This window comes from Zonotrichia albicollis, chromosome 9, assembly GCF_047830755.1.
Source record: "Zonotrichia albicollis isolate bZonAlb1 chromosome 9, bZonAlb1.hap1, whole genome shotgun sequence".
Taxonomy (NCBI): Eukaryota; Metazoa; Chordata; class Aves; order Passeriformes; family Passerellidae; genus Zonotrichia; species Zonotrichia albicollis.
Window position 1 is genome coordinate 25,075,354 of NC_133827.1, and position 26,474 is coordinate 25,101,827.

The 26,474-nt window shown below is 49.3% G+C and overlaps 1 protein-coding gene across 8 annotated transcripts in view; it reads right to left on the reverse strand.

The window, feature by feature from the left end:
- PAX3 (paired box 3) overlaps positions 1 to 23,512 on the reverse strand; it is a 77,504-nt gene extending 53,992 nt beyond the window's left edge. For 2 of the 8 annotated variants that reach the window (XM_074547044.1, XM_074547042.1), the window contains exons 1-4: positions 20,594 to 21,091; positions 19,591 to 19,826; positions 18,088 to 18,214; positions 17,327 to 17,461 (exon numbers count right to left, since the gene is read on the reverse strand). In XM_074547044.1, the coding sequence (XP_074403145.1) occupies positions 17,327 to 17,461; positions 18,088 to 18,214; positions 19,591 to 19,826; positions 20,594 to 20,678 (583 nt within the window). In that variant the 5' untranslated portion in view covers positions 20,679 to 21,091. Of the gene's footprint in view, positions 1 to 17,326; positions 17,462 to 18,087; positions 18,218 to 19,590; positions 19,827 to 20,593; positions 21,093 to 23,431 lie in introns of those variants that run through there. The other 6 variants (XM_074547040.1, XM_074547043.1, XM_074547039.1 and 3 more) reach the window with 6 other exon arrangements.
- Between the last annotated feature and the right edge of the window lie 2,962 nt (positions 23,513 to 26,474).

Below are 26,474 nucleotides of genomic sequence, written 5' to 3' on the forward strand. Positions count from 1 at the left end.
ACAGACAATCCAATATTTGGCTGTGCATTCTACATGCCCTTGCTCAGGAAAGAGTCCTCAGTTATTCAAACTGCAAAATGTTCCATTAGCCAGCTTGAGATCTCTTATATTCCTGGAAATCAAGGAACTTCAAAGGAACCACTCTGATCTGATGCATGGTCCAGGATCTGATCTAAAAATATATTCTATACAGTAGCACTATTTCCTGACAGTTTATTGGAAAATCTACCTGAAAATACAAATTTGTAATTCCTCAGTCCACTATTGCTTGTTGCACAAGAGTCATTAAGACAATACCTCAGATTTTGTTGGTTTATTCTTTGTAACCCATCAAAATAAACAAAAGGACATTAAATTTTTTTTCTTTTACTAAAATTCAAATCAGGGACACACACAGGAACTACAGAAATATACAGGAAAAAACAGATAATGGCTGAATCTACTCGGACTGAAGCTGATGCTGAGCTCTTTACTCAGCTCTCCTCCACATGCAACAAGGGCAGAGACAGATAAATGCCCAAACATCTCCTGAATATTTGCGTAACAGAAACTTGTTAGACAAATTTTCAAGTTTGTATTCTATTTTGATATCTTTAAAGATTCATTCTACAAGTGCCTGTGGCACTCCATGACTGATGAACATCTGATGAAAAGTGATGGCAAAATAAGAATTACTCCTGGTTCTTAACTTTCCCTATCTCAATCTCTAGCAAACAGAGACTGCTTTAAATTTGGAGAAGGAATAGGGTAAAAATAACACCCTGAATTTATCTAGAATTTTTCCAGCAGGCAAGTCAAAGGACATTTATTATTTTATAAAAGCAAGCACTTTGAAGATGAGACTACAGAGACATTATCACGGTCAAAAATGTTCCATTTACATTGCAAGAGTCTAAAATTGTTTCAGGAAAGCAGGAACCAAATTTTTCAATTTCCCAAATACATTTCAAGCTCTGTACAGATACAAAACAAGGACTATTACCTGATTTCTACTAATGGTTTAAGACTGTCAGCCCACAACACAACAAAAATCCAAAATGCTCCTCTTTCCCTTACTTATGAAAAACTAAAATCCTGCTGACAACACTCTACCAAATTCACTTTTATTGTCCTGTTTTCAGTTCTAAATCCTATTTATTCTTTCACCCTTTTCCTGAAATGAAAGATAAAATTCAACATATGTGAATGTTCATATAATTGATTTTCAGGGAGTTAGATGGCATTGGGTTATACTGAAAGAAAGAAAGAAAAAAAAAAACGGTTGCAGGATTGCACATTTGAAATTTATTACAAAGTGTCATTGTTTCAAATGACCATTTTTCACAACTGCATGTCTTCCTTGTGTGAAACACCCCTTTGCTTTGCTAAATGAAATTTTCTCAGCAGGGAAGCTGAACTCACCTGAAATCATTAATGCAGTGGGAACCCATCTTTTTTTCACTTAAAGAATTTTTTCTCAGTATGCATGCGAAGACTTATAAAGAAAATTTAAGCCAGCCAACAATAGTCTGGCTTTTCTGCCACCTTCCACTGCTGGCTTCAAAGCAGCTCACAGGCTGTGTCTAGATAAGCGCAATGCACTCCTAGAGAATATCACAACTGCTGCTGCTGTGGGCAAATCATTTATTCTGAACCCAACCTTCAGAGAAACCCCATTTCCTTCAAACAGCCTGACTGAAGCCAAGGGCGCCTGAGCACGTAGGGCAGGCTCGAGCCAAGAGACGGAGCATGCAAACAGAGATCTCCCACATCATCCCAAAGACTTATTTTCCATTCTTGCAGCCATCAACTCAAACACACCATGAAACAGTTACTGGAACACAGCACTGCCAGCTTGCTCATAATTACTGGTTCTTCTTCCCTGCCTAATGCATAGCTAAATGAATGAGGGCTGTCATGGAAAGGGACTCAAATGTTAAGTCTGGCAGAGCTGGATGATCAGGACAGGAACACAGAGAAAGCACAAAAAAACCCCAGAGCCTCGTCTTTGCAGCAGTCAAGTCCCAAATCCAGGCTTGCACCACAAACACTTTGAGAACATCCTACGTGGCCCTTCCCTGAACCTCAGGAGAACTGCTACAAATTTCCTGAGCAAGGACAGCCAGCCCTCGGCTCCCACAGCTTTGCTCGGCCCCTGCTCTGTGGCAGCACAAGGGGCACCCAGGGATGCTCACACACTGCTCATGGCCACGGCTGGCAGAGGGGTCATCCACCCACCTGGGCAAGCATTTCTCAGATATTACAGACAAGATGCTGCAGGGCTTCTTTTGTCACAGAAGGGGCCTGGCCTTCCCTACTCCACCCCCCAAAAAGTGAATGGCACTGTGTGCATCAGCAGGAGCATCAGCCCTGTTTGGGCTGGCAGCACAGACTGCTCTGCTTTGTGCTCCTGGGAACTCACAAGAGCTGCTTCCTCCATCAGACACCCTCTGGTTTCTCTGTTGTGTCTGCCTTTAACAAAGACTGATGTGACACACACAGTCCTCTAAAGTAGTGTCTCTGAGCACAGCCTCACAGATAACACTAAAACTGCTCCTTAAACCCATTGTAAAATGAGATAAATCACTCTAGACTGCAGTATTTAACATAAATAAATTTCCAACCAAAATAAAATATTTTAAAATTCATAAAATTAAATTATTAGGTCAAGTTGAAGAGATTTCTCTGGATGCTATTTGGAGTTTCTCTTTCCTATATTAGAGAAGCATCTCCTTTACCAACCCTGACACTCTCCCTAGACATGTGTCCATGTCTTCTTGCAGACATGAAGTTTGGTTGCTGTTTTAATGCACAGCAGTTATACCATTGGACCACTTATATTAAAACACATTGGGGCTGGTTTTTCCACCTTAAAAGCAAATTACAGTGTATCAATAATGAGAATTTTTGGAGGCAGAGAAATGGATCATCTTCCCCCTCCATCTGGCATGGTGCCTTTCCAGCAAGGCAGAAGTGGAATTTGAGACTTCTTTATGAATAAGCAATAAAAGACTCATGAAATGGAATGGTTTAGCAACTTCCAAAAAGGCAGATCTGGAGACAGAGATGGCTGAGGCTGGTACCTCAGTTTGCACATGATTTATTGCAGGAGGAGAGCTCCAGCTCCCAGCACAAACAGCTCTCCCCATCTTACCTCAAGAAGAACCTGTCAGGAAAGAAAGAGCCTAGCAAGTGTTCACATTGGCCTTTGAAGTTCTTCCTTGGCTGACTGATGCTCATCCATACATAACTGGAAGAAAAGACTTCCATTGTGCAGCTCTTTACTCCGAGTGTATTATTCTCCAGACAAAAGCTTTCAAGTCTTAACTTTTAAACACACCTCTCTTTAGGGTGCACTGTTTCTAGACCATAAAATCTTTTTCTGTTCTTAAAAAAGAATAAAACAAAAAACAAAACAGAAATAGACAGTTTTCTCCCCCTCAGGCAATCTACTCTGCTAGTTAGTTTATTGCAAAAGGATGCCACAGAGCAGCCAGCAAGAGAACAGCCAGCTCTGATTCCCAGAAATACAGTATTTTTCTCAGCACTGTCTCCCATGGCTCACCCAGCCCAGCTTTAAACATGAAATACAGGCATTGTAGGAACTCCCTGGTTTTAGACAAGACTTGGTGAATAATCACCCTACTGAAAACATCTCCAACATCTGGCAACTTGCTGCTATTTGCAGGGTCTGAGCACTGGGTCAGGCCGGGATGCAGGAGCAGGGCAGGGGGTTAAGCAATGAACATGCTCAGCACCTGCTTGCTCTCTGCCTGATTCTAATCAGTATTCTCCTCTCATCCCCAGGAATGCTAGAATTCCTCAGTTTCCTCAGAAAAACTCAAAACTTTTTCTGCCTCAAGGAAAGGAGAGGGGGAAGGGGGGGGAAGAAAAAACAAAGAGAGAGACGGGAAAAAAACCCTTTCTGTTTAGGGTCTGACCAAATTTCTTTAAAGACAATGCAAGTCTCACTATTAAATTCAATAGGCCTTTTTTCAGATTTATGAGCAATCTCACATGCTTGACACTATTAATTAGAGGAATTAGTGGTGCTAAGAAAGAAGAAAAACACACAAAACCAACCTATAAATTTACTATTTAAGGAATTGACTAACAATATAATTTTCTTGGAAATTTTAGAAATCAGTAAAAAATATTTGTTTCATCAATTCTAGAAATCATATTTTGCCTTACTGCAAGTTGTACTGCAGTTTTTAGATTTAAAACTTTTCTTTGTTTAAGACCTGTTGACAAGCTTAAGCCAGTCTATCAATTGCAACTGGCTCCCTGTATTTTTGTCTCATAACTTCATGTCCAAGTTGCTGGACTATTTCTCTTTGTCAAGAATAATGCTTATAAAATAAATTACAGATTTCATTTAATAAAAGTTTAAAATCAAACCAAAGTAGTTTATCTATAGTCAGCCTGTGTAACACAAAATCCCACCACTGAGAAATGTGTTCTCTTTCATAGGGATGGAAAGCTACAGTTTTAAACTATAAATAGTGGCAATGTACAACAAAAGAATGCTTAAAGCATGATTGTTGTGTCCTTTTTCTGCTCAGAACATGTTTCTGCTTTAACAACAGTAAAATATAGATATAATTTTAAAAGAAGAAAAAAAGTCTTAACAGTTATCCAGGAAATACACATTTTTAATATATGCAAGAGCAGTTGTAGAAGAGAAATCAGTGCAAGACCTGCGTGCCCAGTCACAACCACATAAATTTCAAGCATTGAATACTTTCTTAGAACCAATGATTATTCATACACAGTATTGAATAGATTTTTCACACCACATATTTGAGAGAATTGCAGGGTATTCATGGGAGACTCAGCAAAACCAGCAAAAAATATGTATCAATTCCTGCTGTACTCCAGTAAATACATGGTGGCTCAGAGCCTCAGTGTAAATTGAGGTGACACCTCCAGTGTCTTGGACTTAATCCCAGCCCACACTAGCTACTGATCTGCTTTAGCTTTAAAAAATAGTCATAAAACTACTAAAAATAAAGGTGCAGAGTGTTTACCACTTCACCAAAGCACACCCCTGCTGCTCTGTGCATCTGGTGAGTTAAGTGGTTCATGCCATGGGCCACCGGACCTGAGGGTACCCCTGTCCCCTCTACAAACAACCCCTGGTGCTCCCCAGCTCTGCAAACCCCAAAGCTGAAATTGCTCTTCCAAGGACAGGCTGCAATCCTCTCTAGCCACAAACACTCACTCTAAAGTATCATTCCATCTGGATTTGCAGTTTCAGCAGATGAATGATGACAGCTGAACCTATGGAACACTTTTGATTCCTGGACACCAGACATTTGGAAATACCATTGATGGAGGAAAATATCATCAGTCCCATTTCTTAAAAAAAAAAAAAAAAAAAAAAAGCAAACCAAAACACAGAAAAGAAACCACTAAAGGAAAAAACCACCACAGATACAAGGAGAAAATTTAACCACAGAGGAGCAAGAGACCAGTAAGAGGGAAGGAGGAGCAGGCAGTCCTATCTCAGCTGGCTCCAGGCACAAGCAATGCAGAAAGTCACTACAAGAAACACAGAGCAAATTCCAATTCCAACCAGCTCTCCCTCAAACTAAAGCCAACTCTTCCAGCACCAATTTTGCTCTAACCACATTTTTGTTGTTTGTTTGTATAGGGGTATCACTTACTCATAAACACATTAGTTACTAAGATCACTCCTTGCTAGTCAAAAGGGGTATTAAACAAGATCCCTTCGCCCAATTCAAAGACACAGAACCACACTCACCAGAACCCAGTCAGAAGAAAGCCAAAGCCTATGGAAAGATGGGCTGGGCAGCCCCTTTTCTACAGCAGCAAACCAGCAGCAGCTGTGCAAGGGTGGGAGCAAGCCCTGCAGCCCAAACCCCAGGGGCCTGAGGCACCCACTGCAACAGCTGAACGTCACCAAGAGCAAAGCACCACTGTGACCCCCCTGGCTACACCTCGAGAGCACAACGGTCCTGTGCAAGCTTTAAACCTCACAATAAATACAAAGGAATCACTTGCAAGCCTCCCAGAAGGAAAGGGCAGAGTGAGGAGCTGCCTGGGCTGCAAGGAGGGCAGCCCAGCTCCCACCTGGGCTGGGAGCCAGCCCTGCACCCAGGCCTCAGTCGCAGGGACTCTGCTCACTGCTCCAGCTCACACTCAGAGGGGCACAATGGCTCTTTCAGCCAAAGGACCTGGCCCTCAGAAGGGCCCAAGGCACCCAAGGGCACGGCACTCACAGAAACCCCGAGGCTGAAACAGGAGCAGCAGCACACAAGTGCATCCAGAGGGGTTCCCCCTTTGCCATCCTGGGAAGCCACTGCTGCTCAGGGCCCCCTGTGCTGCCAGCAGCCAAGCACTCAGCACCAGCTGGCCTGTTGCTTTAATAGGGGTCACTTTTCTCCATGGGAACACTCAAGAACAGGAGCAGGTGAGTCCCCTCAACACTTTCATCACCTGGAGGACCTTTTTTCTCCCTCATAACATTTTTCTAGGGTGTTTTATTTATAACTATCATTACCAGGATTCAGATACTGGCTATAGTCATGATTTTTTCAATATTCACTTTAAATTTCTGTCTTCCAGAACTGAAAATTCTGTTTCTGATATCAGATTAACAGAAGTATTTATGTCATCAATCATCATCACTCCATCTTTTTGACTGCCAGTACAGGAGAAGCACAGTAACATTGAATTCTGATTTAAGTTCTTCTTTGGCTAAGTGGCCTCATACAGCCTGGGGACCACCCCTCTTTACACCCATCATAGTATAAGATTTGACAACCATTCAAATTACATGGTGTCCTTCCAAATATTTCATTTGTTGTGTCGACTGGGACCAAGGACAGGAATGTTGCATATGGGGACAGAGTGTGCCTCCCCTCCTGATACCCCTTCAGCCAGGGAGGAGCCAGAAATCAGAGGGAGCAGCACTGCCTCCCACCCTGCCAGGACTGGTGGAGCAGATTGGTTACAGAGCTCCTTACAGCAGAGAGCTGGGGGGGGTGTTTGCTTTCTTTTTTTGCTAAATCATATGTTAGAAAAATTAAGTGCCATTCTCTAAAGCAGCTTTTTTTAATTTGCTCTGCTTGCAGCATGTTAACTACACTTACTGGCTGTGTCAGGTCTTTACCAGCAAAAATAGATGTTTAGCACTATAAGATCTGCTAAGTCTGAGAAAATGAAGGTGTTCCCTCAAATCTGGAATGTGATTAAACTTTCATGCCCCGCCAAATTCAATGCTAAATAACCTGCACAGCTCTGCTGAGAGCACAGGACTGTTCTGATGTAAACGCCAATGACATTCGGTCTCAAGAAACTTTTAAATCATAGAGATGGAAAAAACAAAAAGCCTGAAAATATGTCTGCTGTACGCAGCCATTTTGCATTTCCACCAGGACGTGAGCATCCTGAGACCCCGCAATGCTCCTGGCTGCCTCAGCCCCTGCCCCAGTGCACACACACACACACACAGAGCTCACACCAGGCTCAGAGCAGTTCAGAAGAGGTGGACAAGCAGTTAGCTTTAAGGGGTTTTCAAAAGACAACACTGTATTTGTTAGAAAACAAGTTGTGGGTACTAAAGCAACAGGGGTTTGTGTGGTTTTCTATGCAGCTGCCAAATGTTCGAGCATTTTTGCTTGAGCCTGTTGATTTAAAAGAGAGCAGGTCAAATCAACTGTGCTAAAGCAGGGATGAACCCACAGGGCTTTTTCCTAACTGTGACATCTATTGTATAATCTTCTAAATAGATTCCTGAATGTTTTCTTCTATTATTTTCCAGTTCCACAGACAAAGAACACAGTGAAATCATACACCATACAGGGAATAGCCACCACACACAGCAAGGGAGGTACATACGATGCCTTTCTCTGCACCACATGTGTTAAAATTCTACTGAAGAAGTTTTGTAGATCTTCATCTATAACATCACACCATAAAGATTGGATGACTGCTCACTTAAACCATCACTCCTTAGCTAGCAGTTCTTTGGAAGTATCTCTTCTTCTATGTAAATACTGATAATTTAATTCAGCATTCACTCACACAACAGCATCAGTTCACCTTCTGCAGTGAAGTTACTTGATTTATCCCTTGGTAAATGGAAATCCAGAGTTGGTTTTTTTTTTTCAAAATCTGTACTTTTCAGGATTTCATTGTGAGACAGTGTATTTCACTTCCCATTTTCTTTAGCTGAATAATTTCCACTTCCTTTTGGTTTTTTTTAAAGCACCTTCCTTCTGAAAAGAACTTATTTTTCTGTTTGTGAAACTAGCCGAGTCCTGAATTCCAGCTAGTTCTGTGCGAGCTTTTTCTCCGCACTCAGCCTGCCAGGAGGGGCTGGGTAGGTGTCAGAGCATTTACTGGGGCACAGATCCTCCCACCCCACGCTCTGACCCTTCAGCACTTCACACCAGATCAAACGGCCAGCCCTGAGGTCAGAATGAAAGGGAAGTCCTGCCACACCATCTTCAGTAAAAACGGATTTTCTGTGGAAACATCCCCTTCTACTTGCTACCCGGGTTTCTGTGAAGCCTGTCTGTACTCATCTCCACCCACCCTGGGACAGTTAAAAACAGAGATGAAAACCAGTTTTAAGTACAATTTGGTTACACTGAGTACTGCTGGTGCTACTGCCTCGCAGGGGGTAGATGGGTTACATTTTTAACAAAGTGCAGGGTAATTTTGCCAAAAGAACTGCGGTTGCTATTGCTTTTCCAGGCTAGTACGTGGAAGAGATTCTGATTATATTGGCATGAACAGTCCTGCTCATTTAAGTAAGGTGAATAAGATTTGACAGGGGCTGAATAAGCTGTCTGCTTGCAGAATTGTCAGCCACAGACAGTTTATTCCTCATACTATTCAAAGCACAGCCATCTATGTGACAATATATCTGATAAAGAAATTACTGCATAGTCATTTTTAGATCAGACATCCAACACGAGGCATATCATAAATATAAAAATCCTTAAGACTGGTCCTTATATGGGCTTGTGCATGATATAAACATTGATTGTGTTTGCCAGAAAGTCTATAACCAGGCAAAAATCTGTTAAAAAAAAATCAAAAGTAGCATGGATATCACTGTGTTCACCACAGGTCTCTATGGGAACAAAAAAGATGAGTGCACAGACTTTGAGGAAATTTATATCTAAAATACTTTCAAAGAGTGGTAGCTCTTACCCTGGGACAAAATGTCTCCTAAAGTAGCTGAGCACTTGCAAAGCATGCACGGACTGATATTTTAATCAGCAGTAACCAGACAAAATGGAAGCAGAATGTATTTAAGAAAGGGAATGAGAAATTGATTAAAAATTTTGTCTTATCCTTTAGTCTGCTGTTTTTCACAAGAAAAATGCAACACCAGGTTTCACCAGGCTTCTTACTACTGTGTGTGAAGCTAAATTCACAAACTGTGTCTGGTGGACGCAGTGGGACCTAGATCTAACACTCCCACACCTCACAATTAAAATGAAAACTTGTGTCATAATGACAAGAAAACACACCCAGATTGCACAGCCTCATCTACTGAGGATGTGGTGGGATTCATTTTACTGTCTCTGAAATAAATATAGCTTTCCGCCATGCACAAGGAACTGATTGTTCTCAAGGGCTCTTGCTTGTTTTTCTGCGCAGCCTCGTCAATCCAACTTCCCTTTTTTTGGGAGAAGGCACAGCACAACTATTCTAGCTGAGGCAAGTAGGGGCCATAAAATCCAAACTGAAGAAATTCACCAAACAAATGTTGCAAGCTTGTTTGTGTCCCCTGTATTCTGAGAGCCCAGTCTGGAGAATGGGCTGGCTTCTCAAACTCCCTTTCTTTTATTGGCAGCCCTGGACTATTTATCTCCTCTGTGATTTGGTATATGAAGACAACTTTTTTTTTCCCCCTTTAGGCTACACTTATCAAAAAGATTATATGCAATAAAAAGAGCTTTAGTAAAATTCAGTTAAGTACATTGTATTTTACCTGCTACAATTCTAACATTTCAATGCACTGTATACTAAAAATAAAGTGATTAAAACAAAAGCAAATCCAGTAATGCTAAAGAAAAAAAACAAAACAAAAACACAAAACTGTAAGAGCATACAGTGTATACATTCAACAGACCATGCAAAATAAGGATTCCATTCAAATTTCACATCTCATTAAAGACAATTTGGCCATTAATCCATAAGGGTTTAGGAGCAAAGGAGGATTTTCCAGGACAGATAAACTGAAATGATCCTCCTTTGATCTCCGAGGTTAAGAATCAGCAACAATGGAAGATGAACAACAAGGGGCAGAACCACTGGCCTTTTTATGTGCCACAATGGCATCAGCAAACAACTACTTAATCAATATTTGGCCAGGGACACTGAAAACTTTCTTTTCAAATTTTAATTCCTAGTTGTAAAACAACTGTAGGGCAACCAGCAAGATAAGACATTAAACTGACTGCTTAATTGCCTTTTACTGTCTTACTAGTTATATATGCACATTCTTAATAGTTCGTGAATCTTTATTTACTAGGATGAATAAACGACCTGTCAACAATTACATCAAACTCCCCTAACTAAATAATCTCAGCACATGACACACTTTGACTCTAATGTGTCCTCAGTGAGTTTTAATTTCATTAGGCTTCACTTTTTTCTAGGCAGAGTGATTTAAACTGAATTAGTTTAACAGCATGGGGCAGGAGTACTCCAGGGCAAGTAAAGTAAAGTGCCACATTCACACTAGGCTGAACAAGGTCTTGTGGTGAATTACATTACTGTACATCATTTTTATTAGCCAGAAAGCTCAGCGTTCAGGGACCACTTGAAAGTATCCTGCATTTTTATTTCTATATTTTGTTCTTTCTCTGGCCATATACGTTTGCTACATAAGATTTTAAGTGACATTTACATCGAGAAATTCACATTGACTGGTTTGCTCTGATTTATTGCTTTGTGTTTCACTCAATTTCTTCTTAAATTAACCAGAGAGCACTTTGTAGTTCTGCTTCATTTCCCAATGCAGTTTTATTACACAGCTCTGGGGACTCATGATAATTTATCACTATCAGCTTTATTGGCTTCCCACTCCTAAGCCCTGTTCCAACCCTTATCAATAAGTAAACCCAAATCAAGCTAAACGATCCCCAAATAAGTGTTAGATAAAAGTGTTGTATGTAACAGAGAATCACTATTCAAAACTAAGACACAGGAAATTATTTGTTTTAAGAATTTTATCGGTGTTGGCTATTACTTACAGCATTAATTGCTTATTAGCTATTTATCTAATTAAAGCCTCTCTCTGTCTTCTGATTCCACTGCTACCTTGTGTAAACTGAGACACGAAGATCCCTGCCCTCAGTGAAATTTTGCCAGAGTTTCACTCGGGATTAAACTCCCACTCTGTGCAGTGGGTACTTTTACAGAGAGAACAGAACAAATTCGGGCCCCATAGCTGGCGGGCCCAGCCCACGTGAGCAGCGCTGCACACATGAATAGGCCCTTTGAGGGGACCCCTCGGCACAGCATCTGCAGGGCTGGAGAGAGCAAACCCCTCTCACATCACATCACATCCCAAACCTGAGCGTTCCCCAGAGCTGCAGCTCCTCAGCACACCACAGAACTGGTGCCAAGAAAAGCCTGATGACTATTAGGGTAAATTCCTACTGACATCACAGATCCTGCAATCACAGGAGGATCTGGAAACCAAATACATAAATCACACTCTCAGAGGAAGTCCTAGCCACACTGAAGTCAACCAAGTGTTTGTTGCCTCTGCCTTTCTGGAACAACACCCTTTTAGTCTAATAGATGAAGATCTTCAAAGCAACCAAATAAGGTGCTAACTCGGGTACAAATTCAAGTTAATTGACTGCTGTGTGTGAAGCAATCCTGACATTTGCTGAAATAACATTCAGCTTTGTTCTAGATATATGCAATTAGGAAAACTGGAAAAGATGCCCACAGCAAATCTGCTTGAACAGGCGCTGACTCCTAAGTTAAAGAAAGCGTCCCTCAGATGGCAAAACATTCAAAGCCACTAATATAATCGTGATTTCAAGCCAAGGATATGATATGTACATGTATTACTTCAGAGAGTCGCTGCTAGATTAACACCCTTTCTTCCCACAGCTGGAAATATTACTGGTGCTTTTGTCAGACGATTAGCCTGCAGTTAGTCTGACAATTAGCACTCTCCTCAAAATCCCCCACTTCAAGACAGGAGGGAATGAGCTGCCCCCGGCAGCTCTGGAAGAGCAAACTCCACTTTTAAGTCACCCTAAAGTCAAACATTTAGCACCTTTCTAAAAATGCTCAGCATGCTGGGACATCACACTCTCACTTGATGGTGAGGTCATTATTCACTGCTGAGGTCATCAGTTGTTATTATTCCTATTATTGTTGTTTGCATTATTATTGTTGTTGTTGTTGTTATTTCTTCAGAATAATCATTTGGAAGAAGAACCTGTCCCGGAGCCCCACAGTGATGATGGGTCAGGGAGAAGAAACAAAGCTGTGTTGGGTTTGCATGGAATCACCTGCACAACACCTGGCTCTTCTACCCAGGCCTGGACTCTCACTGTTAAGATATGAGGAAAGAGAAGGGGAAAAGACAGACAGGAGAAAATATAGTTGGCACTGTCTGTCTCCCTTGAGCCAGATTCTGGACTCACTAAGGAGTTTTTCTTAATTAAGTACTATTTTCTTGTCAGCTCTGAGAGCCGCAGAAACAACACTGTTCTAGTGACATGAGTTGATTTCTTAGACCTGCTAGTGATCAAATATATCAAGTACTGCACAAAATCTCAGGCTCAATGAGACATCAGTTATTATCAGAAATTTCAGTTATCAAGGAGATAACTGCCTACAGCCACAGCCATCACATCTCACTCCATCAGTGAATCTTTTCCATGAGCACTGAGCAGGGGAACAAACTGTTTCTCAGCCCACAGCAGCACTTCACACAGCACTTAAGTGCTCCTCCTACCACTGCACTTTGGGACAGGACATCAGAATAAAACCAAGACAGCCCCTGCAACCAAATTCTAACTCAGTCTGACTCATCCCATGCTCCAGCCGCTAATCCAACAGTCTACTATGTAGAAATGAATGACTCAAACTGATATCTGGTGCCTCCATGTTAATCTTCTCCCTTAATAAAGTGTCTTTATTACTTTAGCAATCTAAAAATAACTGGCTGCATGATACTGACCAGCCCTAATCAAAACATCTGCCAGCCCAGCTAGCTCGAGCTACCCTTTAGATCATGTGCCACCACTTCAAAGCCCCCAGCATCAAGTCAGTAATTGTAACATTGCATCTAAATATTTAAGCTAGGGGCTGGTAGTCGCGTGTCCCATTTACAGTCAGCATCTGTCCTCTAATTCCATTACAGTACAAAGCAAAAATGTTTCCCAAAACTCACAAACAGGAAAAGCATCACACAGCTAGAGAGGCAGCAGCAGCTTGAACTTTCGAGCTGCTGAGCAGGGCTTTTGTGCTAAGGTCCTTTTTCTTCCTACCCCCTCAAACTCCCCACATACACACACTAAAATAGGGGTGGTACCGAAATTGTATTAATGTGAGCCTCAGGCACACAGAAAAAAAGAAAAGAGGAAGGGGAGGGAAAGGGGGAAGGGTTTGGTCCAAGATGAAAGTAAGAAGAAAATAAAGGAGGCAATTTAGTCTGCTGTAGCCTGAATTGCTCTCAGTAGAGCCAAGGGTAGAGGCTCGGGATGAGTAGGGCCCTTTTTGGACGGGTGCGCATGACTGGGGGAGGATCCACGGGACAGGGCCCGGGGGCCAATTCCGCTGGCTGGGAACAGAGGCCCCCTTTGAGGCCAGGAGGGGGGGTCCCGGCCCCAGCCCCCTCCCCAGCCCGCTCACAGCAGCCTGGGGAGCAGCTCTGCCCCATCCCTGCGGGGCTGAAAGCCGCTGGGTGCTGCCAGCAAACAACAGCTATCTTATGGAGGGGGAGTGATCGGATTAGTCAGCAAAGCGTGCTGCACAGAACTGCCCCCAAAGGTACAAGCAAGTCCCTCTTCCGTATGCTAAAAATAAGCCCTGATGTGCCACATAAAGGCACAAAAATTTCTGGTGTTCTATATTTATGGCTTGTGCCTTTCAGAAAAAAATTATCGCATGTGCAGAAATACAGATATGCTGTTATAGAACTATCAGCCTCCTGATACACACTCTGACAATCAAGTTTTCTTTAAATATATCCCCAGAAGCAGAGCTGAGGGTGACACTGGCAGAAACACCAAAATGCAGCACGTAAAGGGCTGCACATGTGGCATCTGTAAACGGTGTGAGAATCACATGTAAGTGTCCAAGAAGAGAGGATGAAACGGAATCACACCAGGCATGCAAAAGTTTACCTACACCCATATATGTGGTGGGAGAGATCCCAATGATTCACTGTTTCTGTCACACATTTTTTAAAAATATCATGATTCTATTCTCTCTAATCCCACTCTGCTGTAAATACTCACTAAATCTTGAAATAGCTACATTAAAAAGACAGCTCTTGTTGTTGGAAAAAATGCCACTCCTTGAGCCACCCAAAGGCCCATGGTGAGGAGGGGATTTCAGGCAGCGCCAGCCTAAGTCCAGCACTAATGTGTGCTCCCGAGCAGAAAAGCCATCGTGAACAGCCTCAGCAGTCACTTTCTGACCTATCCCACAGCCCTCCCTGGCACCCAAGCTCCAGGATACCTCAAGCCTCCAAGAATAGAGCTACAAAAACTCCTCATATTGCACAAAACCCCGCACTTTGTTCCCCTCTGTAACACAGAGCACTCAGCGCTGAGCTGGCACCGAGGGGTTTGCTGCCCAGCACATGGACACCCCTTTGGACATTCTGTAAACAGCCCGAGTGTCAGAAGGGCATCTGAGATGCATTGCCAGCAGCACCCTCTGCCACTGCCTTGTAGCCAAGGTGGTGGGTGCTGGCAAATATGATCCTGCAGCATCAAACTCCTCAGGAGTGCTGCCAGTTATTTTAGTAACAGACCAGGATTGTTTTTATAGATGGCGTGAAATCAAAGTTCCTCGGCTGGCAATGGAGTTGAGGCAGAACTTTTTTTGGTCAGATACAGAAAGCAGTGGGCTTCTTTTATGGTGATTCTTTTCTTCTAATGGTGTCACTGGTGTGCTGTGGCTATAGAACCACACTCCATGCAGGGCACGAGGGTGGCAACAAATGTTTTCTGGAGCAGCAGCGCACTCGCACTGCAGCATCCCAGCCACTCCAGTAATGAGATTAAGCAACAGCTTGCTAGTCAGGGAGGGGGAGCAGGCGTTGCTGTGGGGAAGAGCACACTCTCCCTCACATTGCCAAGCCTTCCCAGCCACTGTCACAGAACAGATGGGATTACCAAAGCTGCCGTTTCCACACAACTGTCCGGTCACGTTCACGCAGCAAAAACCTGCATGCCTAGGGCAGGAAAGGACTGCACTACTCCATGTAATCAAGGGGAAAATTGCTACTGATTGAACTCAAAACAAATAAAGTTAGACATTCACATCCACAGAAAGTGAAAGAAAGGGTACGTTGCAGCCTCCTCCTACAATTGTACTGGAAGGCACGAGCGAGCCACTCCTGCAGCAAGGCATCACCAGCCACAGTGGCTTTCCTGCACAAGTTTTGGGGCTCCCCTGGGCTGGTGGGAGGCAGCCATGCACCCAGACACTGATTTATAATAAATCAGGAGCCTCACTTTAAAGAGCAGACAGTCAAAGAACAGGAAGACTGTTTGAAAGAGAAACAGAAGGATGGGTTGTATCGATAACATTTTTTTCTCTTGCTTTCTCTATTAACCACTCTTTCTTCCATAAAGCAGCAATATTTCAAGGCTCGCTTATCTCGTTTCTAATCTCTGTCAAGAAATTGAAGAAGGCAGCAAAGCTAGACAACTAGGGCACTGAATTTAGCTATTTTTCCCTTGGTGCACATCCCTCTTGAAAAATCCTCTGTTGAAGAAGATGCTGGAGGGAACTCTGGACCCATCATATGGGAGCAACTCGACCACGCAATCAAACTGTGTCTTCTGCCTTAAAATCTCTAATTTTGTTAGCATCTTCTGCATGTCTGTATTGCACACCTCTTTGCAAACACAAACACACAGAAGATGAGGCTTCCCTGAAAGTTTTAATAACAGTTGAAAACTAAGTTTTAGGAGGGTTTAGTGGTTTGTTCTAACAAAACAAGGACATGTCCTACTGACAAAGAATGGATTTCTGTTGTCCTTGCACAGCCTCAGCATCCCTAGATGCTTAGAAATGCTATAAACATTTTCTCTCTAAAAACAGCTATTTTTTTCCACGTTTGAGAGTCCATAAAACTGCGTGGAGCATCAGCTATTAGGGGCTCATTGAATAATTCATCCCTCATTGCAAGCCCATAATGTCTTTTCTCAGCCTTTTGTGGGGCTGTTTTCTCTTCTTTTCTCCTTGAATTATAAAAAGGTTGCCTTCTTTTGTTCACATCAAGCTGCTGCTAGCTGAAGCTTTGTCTGTGCAAAGCCAAAGTGTGAGTTTCAATGGACTCCCCCCTCTTTGTTTTCCAAGTTCATCTCCAAGTGTAGATTGTGTATAGAAGGCCTTCTTTGTAAAAGCTGGAAAAGTTGTACAAATGTTTGACCAGCTCATTTGGTACTTTTGTCTCGCCTTCCCCAGCGCCTGTGCATGTGCTGGGCAGCGAGTTCCCCGCAGAGGCGGCCGGGCCGGGCCCTGGCCTGGCGCTGCACCCCGGCCGGCCGGGAGCCAGGCTGCAGCAGCTGTGCCCCGCAGCAGCCCCTCACCTCCGCCTCGGGCAGGGCGCACCCTCCTCGCAGGCCCGGCCAAACACCGGCACATGCTCTCCCCAGCAGTTTTAAGAGCAGAAAAAACAAAACATGTGTCTCCCTGCCCTGTTCACACTGCAGAGACTTGAGGCTCCGCAGGCTTTTGCTGCAACTGCCCGTTCTGTGCAGCTGCAGCCTTTTGCTGGGATTGGGAGAGGAGCCCCTGCACAGCCGTGGTGAGGGGCTCTGTGGCTGTGGTGAGGGGCTCTGTGGTGGCCCCAACCCTCCTGGTTACTGGAAGCCAAACCAGCAGTGCCTCCCATCTTTGTTCCAGCCCCTGCGCCTTTCCCATACACTGCAGGGTCGCTCTGCTGGGGAGTGGGACACGATGGGACTTGGCAGCCAGGCTGGCAGGGCTCACTCACCCTGCACTTCCCGCTGGGCTGGCCCCAGGACAGCCTCTGGGAGATGGGGAGTGACAGCCACCAGCTCCGGGCACCGGGGAATGGGAGTGATAGCCACTGGCACTGGCCATCGCAGGGCTCCACGGATGGCAGGGGCAAACGGGACTTTACCTCTTTCGCTGAGGATGCCGTCAATGCTGTGCTTGGCCTTCTTGTCACCTTCCTCCACCTCTTTTCTTTCCAGCTCAGCCTCCTCTTCCTCGCCTTTGCCAAACTTGCTCCGCAGGATGCGGCTGATGGAGCTCACTTCAGGGGGGAGTGCAGAGCTGTGACCGGCTCGTCCCCAGCAGCCCCCGCGGCTCTCGGGCCAGCCCGGGAAGCCGAGTTCCCCCTCAGAGCCCTGTGTCCCTCGGCCACTGCCAGTCGGGACTTAGGGCAGGCAGCCTGTCACTCCCGTCCCCGCGGGGGTTTCACCGTCCCGCACCGAGCTCCAGCGCGGGCACAGCGGCTCCCGGGAATATTTCGATTTCGAGCCCGCATGGCGGGTGATAAAGACCCCCGGATCCCTCACAAACACTGCTCCGGCTCCGTGTGCCCCCTGCCCCATCCCGCAAACACCCCGCCAGCACAGGGAGCAGCTGCCCATCTCCTTCTCCCCAGCTCCGCGTCTCCGGCCGGCTCCGAGCCCTCCTGCGCAGCAGCCCGGAGGGGACGGCGGGGAAGCGCCCGGAGGAGGAGGGGAGGGGGAAGCAGTTGCGATTTAATTGAAAACACCCCGCCGAGAGCAGGAATCCTCCCGGGAGGGAGGTACCGCGTGCTAACGGCGGCCGCTCCGCGGGCACCGCTCCGGGCTGCCCGGGGCTCGCCCGGACATCGCGCTGCCCTCCCCGGGCCGCCCCCGACCCTCCCGGACACCCCGAACCGCTCCGTACCTGACGGCACCGAGTTGCGGTCACACACGCCGTCCTTCAGCAACTTGTCCCGGATTTCCCAGCTGAACATACCCGCGTTTTCCCGCTTGTATTCCTCTATTTTCTTCTCAACGTCCGGCGTCGTCACCTGCTTCAGTAAAGACAAGGCGAGCGGGCACAGTCTGTGGGGCCGGGGAGCGGGGGCTGCCGCCGCCACAGTCCCGGGGAGCTTGGAGCCACCCGCGCCGTCGTCAGCGAGAGCTGACACCGGCCCCGCTCGGAAACGCCGACACAAAACACCAGAAAGCGGGCAGGGTAAAGAAAGAGGGACACAGAAGGTAATAACGGGCCGAATAAAACGAACACACCCCGCGGTAAACGAAACGTCCCAGAAAATCCTCCGGGGTTACCGGGAAGGTGGGACAGAGCCTTCGGCATGGAAAGCCCCGAATTAGGCAGCACCGGCTGCCGTGCGGCCGAAAAAATACCGGGCTGAGACCAGCGGAGGACTCCAGGCAACGAAGCTCCAGGTCAGTAAAGTTTCGGCTGAACAAAGTTTGCAGTTCCGAACAAAAACCAGCGTAATAAAAACGCGGAAAAGTTCGAGTACCGGCATTTTTCTTCGGTAGCCTCGTGTTTTAAAAGAAATCTAAAAACCAAACAAAAAGAACGATCTCCCGGCTGGCAATAGCCTTACGTTTGAGTAGCACGCTTAAAAAAAATTACCTCTACTCCTAACACGGAAAGGAAAACTTAGGGCATCGCTTCGCTACTTTAGAAGAATCAAAGGGGGGGGGGGGGAGACTCTAGCAACAACTTCCAATAAAAACTCAAGCTTTCACTTTGCTTTAATGGGAAAGAAAAGCTAGAGAAGGAGAAGCCTAATCTTGGGGGTAAATTTCGTCTCCGTTATTGCTAGCGCAAACTTTTCCGAGGCGTAGCTATAAATACACGCAGCTCTAGAGCAGAGAGAAAAAGTAAACAGAGCAGAAGGAGCAGTAAAGAGATGGACAGAAATACAGCTCGTTTTGTTGCGCTTTCAACGAAAGTGGGGAGGGCCCGGTCCAGCCGTGCTGGGTCAGCTCCAGCACCGACCGACCGCGTCCCGGTCCGTCCCGCAGCCCCGAGCCCGCCCGCGCTCCTGCGGGGAAAACGAGCTTGGGGCACGAGGGGCTCCGGGAAGCCAAGCGCTAAAAAAACCCGCCCTTTTAGCCCTATTTTCGTTTGAGTTTTTTTTAATAGAATTTTCTTAATTAAAAGAATATTATTTCCAAGAAGTCCAACAATATTTTCTAAAACCTCGGGAAGTTTGAGAGCAACAGGCGGGGACACGGCGGGGTTGTTGTGCCCCATGTGTGCCTGCGCCCACCCCCGGCCTCGCACCGTCCCCCCGGCCCTCCCGGGGGCCGCCGTCCCCGCTGTAAACCCCGGTGCCGACCAGCCTGGGCCGTGTCCCGATGGGAACTCGCTCCCCGCCACCGCGCCCGGGGTTTGCCCGGCTCCGGGCGGGCGGGAGAGGCTCACCTTGGGCTTGCTGCCGCCGATGGCCCCCGGCCGGATGGAGCCCGTCTCCTGGTACCTGCAGAGAATTTTGGAGACGCAGCCGTGGGACACTCGCAGCTGGCGGGAGATGACACAGGGCCTTATGCCATGGTGGGCCATCTCCACTATCTTGTGCCGGATATGGTTGGGTAAAGGCCTGCCATTGATAAACACTCCTCCGAGCTGATTGACTCTGCCCTGGCCTAGAGGGGTAGAGACTAGAAAAGGAGGGAAGGGAGGCAGGGGGGTAAATGGCGTTAACGTCTCCTTCGGATCCTGCTGCGTCTTTTTTTGTTTTTATTGTTGTTACTATTTTTTTGTCGTTGCTTTTCTATGAAGCAACTCACCCCCGCCCGCCCCGCCGCGCACCCGCGGCCCGCAGGTCCCGGCGGGCAGCGCAGGGAGACGGCTGCGGCTTCACCTGTTGCACTCAGCCGGAGCCGGCTCTCAGAGCCCGCCCGACCCCGGCGGAGAACGGGGAAGCGCTGCGGGAAGGCCGCAGTGCCCCGGGAGCGGCGGTGGGAGCCGCGACCGCCGCCCGCCCTCCGTCGGGCACGGGCCTGGCAGTGCCGGCCCTGGGGCCCTCACGCCGCCGCTGCCTTCAGAGCGGCACTCGCAGCGGCCCGACCCACGGCTCTCAACTTCCTTTCGATTCGCATCGCTTTTACCCGAATTTATTTTTTTCCTAACTTTTCCCCGAACTTTGGGCTCCCCAAATCACTGCACCAAGAGAACCGGGGCAGTGCTGCGGAACTCCCGCTCGCGGGCCAGGCCGCTCGGGGGTGCGAGGCCGGAGCCGCAGCGGTCCGAGCCGTGCCCGTCCTGGGGCAAGCCCTGCTCTGACAGCCCAGGGGGAAGCCGGGCAGCTGTCCTGGAGGACCCCGTGCGCCGGTTCTGGCGGGCCGGAGGGGCCGCTTTGTTCCGGCGTCCCGGCACGGAACGATTATCCCTTTCCCGACCGGGAGCGGCACAGGCGCGGCCTTACCTTCCAGCGGGAACCCGCTGCGGGGATAGTTCTGCCCAGCCCCGGGGCGCATCATCCTGGGGACAGCTCCGGCCAGAGTTGTCATCGCAGCGGCAGCGGCCGGCAGGGTTATATCCAGGTGAGGGCTGATCTAGGGAAGACCCGCGCTGTCAGCGGGCCCCGCCGAATCAGGAGCGGTCCCGGAGGGGGTGGGGGATGCCGCCGAGGGGCGGGGAGGAGGCAGCTCCGCCGCTGCCCCTTTGTCAGTGACCCGCGCTGCCCCGCACCGGGAGGGCAGGGGCCGGGCCGGAGCCCCGCCGGGCTGGGCGCGGGGAGGGCGGGCGGGCGCGGGGCAGGGGGCGGCGGCGGTGTCCCCGGTGCGGCGGGGAGCGGCGGCCGCGGGGCCGGGAGCATTTATCGGCTCCGTGCCCGGCGCGGCTCGGCGGCGGCGCCGCCGCGATTGGCCACCGCCGTCCGGCCCGGCCGCGCCGCCCCCGCTGATTGGGCGAGCGGCGGCTCTCGCCCATCGGCCCGGCCGGCGCGACGGCGGCGCGGCCCGAACGGCACCGGCACCGCTCGGCTCGGCTCGGCTCGACACGGCACGGCACGGCCCCGCGCTGACCCCGCGGGCACAGCCGCGCTGGACCCTTTCCTCGCAAGCGGAGGGCGGCCGGCGATGGGGATCTACTCGGTTCCCCGACGGCCGCCTCAGCCCCGGGAGAGAAACACCGACCGGGCCGGCCTGGACATCGCACCCCTCAGGACCTTGTGTCACTGCGGGACTCCGCGGGACAGCACCCGCCTGACTGCCACGAAGCGTTTCGTCTCCTGGCTCCGCTCCCCGAGCATCAGCGGCGGGGTGGGGGCAACAACATTTTTAATTTTAAAGAAAAAAATACTTCTTGTTTTATTCTTTCCTTTTTCTTATTTACTTTGACTCGAAATCTCTCTCCGTCCAGAAGAAACATCTCTGGAACAAATGGTGCTCACTGTTTGGAGAGGAAGAGCTGCCAGTGAGATCTTCGTGGGGATGTCTGCCTTTAAAAACTGATGGGACAAGAATATCCCTGCGTTTCACGCGTGTGCGTGAGCGTTTATATGTGCATGGGTGCGAGGCGGTGCATGTTAAAGTCTTACTAACAAGCGTTTGTTCCCAGGAATTTATTGTAGTATTCAAACTAAACTGCTGGAAAAATAAAAGAGGTAAAGTCTGCCTCGGAGCTGGAGTGCCCACAGCAGGATATGACGCCAGGAGTGTTGTAAAGACTGTCTGTCCTTAGAGAAGGTACCATTGTGCACGGCCTTTTATTTATAACTTGGTAAGTGCCAGCAAACTCGCCTCCTTTACACTCCGAAGTGCCAGCCCGGCTTTCCACAGGGCTCTTTATTTGCAATCGTCTATTCAGGAACTGTCACTCCCGAGCTTCAAGTTATTCAAGACCTTAATCAATCAAAAGGATGAGAATCGCTCAGGTTTCCTCCTTTGAAATGAAGGGGAAAAATGTTTTCTGGGCTCCCAGTCCGCTTTCCCTTTACGAGCCGGACGATGGTTGCGGGGCCGGAGCCGGCCCCAGGGTGGGCGGGGGTTCGCGTTATTTAGGCAGAAATCCGGAGCCCTAATAATAAACGAACCGGCCGTCAAGGGACCGGCAGCAGCACGGCGCGGCCCCCGGGGAAACTCGGGGTTTGCGTCGGGCTCCGCTCCGCAGCGCGGAACGAGGGCTCCGCAGAAGAAGCGGCACCCACAGCACGGGTGGGTGCCTCTGGCCCGTGGTCCCGCTCTCCCCCAAGCCCCAAGCGCCGGCCACCAAACCGAGTGGTTTCCATTGCTTTCAAACGCACACAAACACTCCCAAACACCGGCTGCCGCCCGGGAACGCTCCCGCACCCCGAGGAAGAGGCCGGCAGGAAAAGTTCACGCTCAGGGAAAGTCAGCGTGTGTTTCACAAAGCGGTTGTGTCCTACAAACCCCGCGGTGCCCGGAGCTCCGGGAAACCCGTTAGGGAGCCCTGTGGGAGCCCAGTGCGGTGAGAGCGGGGCCGAGCCGGGCGGCGGAGCGCCCGCACAGCCGGGGAGCGGCCGGGCCGGTGGCGCGGCAGGAGCCGGGCGGGCCGAGCCCTCTTTCCACGGACCACGCCGCGCCACTCGCCACGCGCCTTTAGCTGGAGGGAGGAAGTCGGTAGAAGTATTGTTTTAAAAAGGAGATTAAACTCCTGAGGGTTTAATTCTCGCTCGGGAACCCCGAGCGGGGAGTAGGGCCGCACGAACGGCACCCGGCCGTAACAGCATCCCCGCACCACCTCACTGCCCACCGGCACCGCTGCGGCCCCGAGCGCGGGAGCAGAAACCCTTCCTAGCCATCGTGATGCTGTGGGCAGTAATCCTCGTCCACGCGAGGAGAGATGCGGACTGGGACTGTCCCGACCCCTCACCCTCGGAGGAGGAGGAGCGGAGCCCCTCATCCCGGCAGGAGAGCCAGCCTGGGCAGTGTTTTCCAGCTGCTTCGCCCTCCTTTAACGCCGCGCCTCCGTGTGCGTGCCGCGTGTTTTTGCGTGGAGCCGCTGTCGCGCCCGGGGCCGCTCCAGGCCCATCCCGCGCCTGCCCTGCCACAAACCCTCTCGGCAGCTCCGGAGCCGCTCCCCGCGACCGTTCGCGGCTGGAGCAGGGCCTGGACGCCTCCCCCGACAGGGCAGGCGGCTCCCGCAGCTCCGGTTCCCGTTCCGCGCCCGGCCCCGTGGGGCTGCCGTGGCCCCCGCAAACCAGCGCGACTCCGCAGCCCCAAAGCCGAGCCGCGCTTCCCCAGGACAGGATCCCGGCCCGGGCTCGCCTGGAGGGCAGGAAAAGCCGTGTGAAACCCACCTAGTCTCGCCCTCGCTGTCCTGCGCTATCAGACACCAGTGCCCCGCGATGAAACAGCCTCATCTTCCCGCACGGGAACTGCGAAAAATTCGAGGCAAAAAGATTAGGCACGAATGCCTGGCCCCGCTCCTCCCTCCCCTCCTCGCCCCCACCCCCATATTACAGTCCTTTAGGCCAGCAGAGATGATTTCACGGTTTTCCAGTGGAAATAGCTAAAAACGCTCCTGCTAATTACAGAGCTCTTCCAGGCCAGGTGCACTTTTAATTGGATTAGTAAGTGCTCTATATTAAACCTGCAGCACATCAAATGGACAGTGAAAATTAGAGCTATTAAGAACACAGGCAATCATTTCTGAACGATAAACAGTGTTGGTCTCCCCTCTATTAGAAATAAATCAATTACAGTGTTTCCGGTTTTGCGTGCACAAATTCATTTCTCATACGGGTTTCGAAGTGAAGTCCCCGGCAATTTCCAAGGGAGGTGGAGAAGAGGCTGCACAGTTTGATACATAAAAAATGGGAAAGGAAAGGAAAGGAAAGGAAAGGAAAGGAAAGGAAAGGAAAGGAAAGGAAAGGAAAGGAAAGGAAAGGAAAGGAAAGGAAAGGAAAGGAAAGGAAAGGAAAGGAAAGGAAAGGAAAGGAAAGGAAAGGAAAGGAAAGGAAAGGGGAAAGGGAAAAGGGAAAGGAAAATAGAGATAAGGAAAGAAACAAAGAAAACTGAAAAACACCAACACAAAAAACTCTCAGAAAGAACGAAGGAAGTCAAGACTGATGTAACTATTTAATATAGACGCCTGTAACTGCTGTTTCGTACTCCACACTCTCCTCGCCATAAACACCTAAAAAAAACCCTCTGGGCTTGGGTCTCCGGCCGAGGACACCCTCGGAGCTGCTCGTTTCAGCTTCCCTCTGCTTCACGGCTTTCCCTTCACAGAAGTTTCCCTCTTTCCCCCTCCCTCGGAGCAAGCGGGTGTGTGTGTGTTTGGGGGACCCTCTGCCGCCCGCTCACGGCTTCCCGGACGGGGCAGAGCCGGGAGCCGCTGCCCGCCGGAGAGGAGCGTGTGCCCGGCGGGATGGGCAGCGGGGCTTGCGGGGCTGCGCCTTCCAGGGACCGCTGTCCAGCCCCGGCCTGTGCTCTGCTTTAGGGGACCCCTTCCCCACCGTAAGCCAGGCGTGGGGACACGCGAGCGCTGCCCCGGACCAGAGGCGCGTTAAACCAAACCGCTATGGACGTGCTCGGACCAGAGTGAACCCCGTAGGACGGCGAGTTGTAAAATGCCACGGAAGAGAAACTTCAATACCGTTCAAGAAACTCGGCATCAGTGCAATATGAACGGTTATTGAACCGCCTGCTTCGAGAGGGGACGCGATGGGCAGTGTCGGGGGTGGTGGGACGGAGAAGCGGAGCAGGTAGGAAGGCAGCAGGTGGTGGCATCCCGCGGCACCCCGCCGCGACAGCCACGGCCACAGCGACAGGCAGCGCCGCACAGCCCAGTGCCAACCTCAGAAACCTGCTCCGCCACGGAGCCCTCCGAGGGAAGCCGCTCTGTGCCCTGTTATGGCACATCACCCCTCCCGTTTATAGACCCAGAGGTGTCCGGGGACATCACTCATCGAGCCGGGGCTGTGAGGGACGGAGCCCCGCGCCGTGCTCTGGGGCAGCCACCCGGGAAGCGATGGGATCGGCGGGACGGGGACGCTTCCCCGGCTGTAAGGCTGGAGGGAAGCAGCCGTAGTTTAGGAGGGGAAAGCACCCGCTAGGACACTTTCCCCGGCCCCCAGAGCCCCGCGCTGCGAGGGCAGCGGGGCCCCTTGAGCCCCGGAGAAGCCCGGACCGGGGGCGATGGAGATGGGAGCGAGCAGGAGGGGCCGGCTCCTGGGCCGGCACCGGGGCCCAAACCTTAGCAATAAATAGAGACAAGTAGCCTAAAGATTAATTATTTTTACTGAGGGTTTTGTTTGAGGTTTTTCTTGTTTTATTATTATTTTTTTAAATTTTGTTTTGTTTTCGTTTATTTTAGCGTTTTTTGGTTTTGGTGGTTTTTTTTTTTTTTTTTGGTGGCAGAAACATAACACTATTTGGCAAAAAAAAAAAAAAATTACCAGCAAAGGGCCGGGGAGATTAACATTTGGAAACTTATGAAATGTAATCTGCATATCCAATTGATTCCCAGCATATCAGTTGAAAGGATAAAGATGCGTATCTCCATGATGGATATTGCATTAATAGGCACATAAATAAAGGTTGAAAAGTCATCACTGAAAGCTTTGAACCTTTTTCCATCGCTTTTATGTCCCATCCGCACGTTTCAGATCCATCTTTTTTTTTTTTTTTTTTTTTTTTGAGTTGTTACGTTTTCATTAATTTACAGCCACAGTGCGCCGGGCAGTCGGAGAAGGGGCAGCTCAGTACGAGAGGAGGGTCTGTAGAAGGCCAGGAATAGGGGACAGAACGCCCTGCCCCTGTCACTCCTTGGGAAGAGTTTCCTCCGACGGTTACATCCTCGGGCATCGCCTGGGCGAGCACCACGGACGGAGAGAAGTCTGCAGGGGAACGGCAAAATATTTCCGTGGTGGGAAGATCCGAGGCAGAGCTCATCCCAGGGGCCCCGAAGGGAGCCGTGAGAGGGAGCAAACACCCAGGGGATGAGAGGTGGCCCCGGCAAGGGCCGGAATCCATTCCCGGCCAGCGGCGAGGCTGCCCGTGGGCGAAGGCCGCCCTCTGTCTCCCTGTAAACTGCAATAAATACAACATGTATTTCACCAACTCCTCACCTTTCTGATTACTACCAGACCCTGCAGTAAGCGATAGCACAGCTGCCACTCCGCGCTGCCACGTGCCCTCCGAGCCAGGACAGGGACACGTCTGCGCTCCTGGCAGCGGCTGCGGGCCCGGACCACAGAGCCCGGGGCTCCTTCAGCGGGCTGGGAAGGACCGTCCTTCCCTGCCAGCACACGGGAGGAAAGGCGGTGTAACTCATTTATTTATGGCGTTAAGGGTTACCATCGGGCTCGGGTGCGTGTCGGAGAGCGGCGGCAGCGC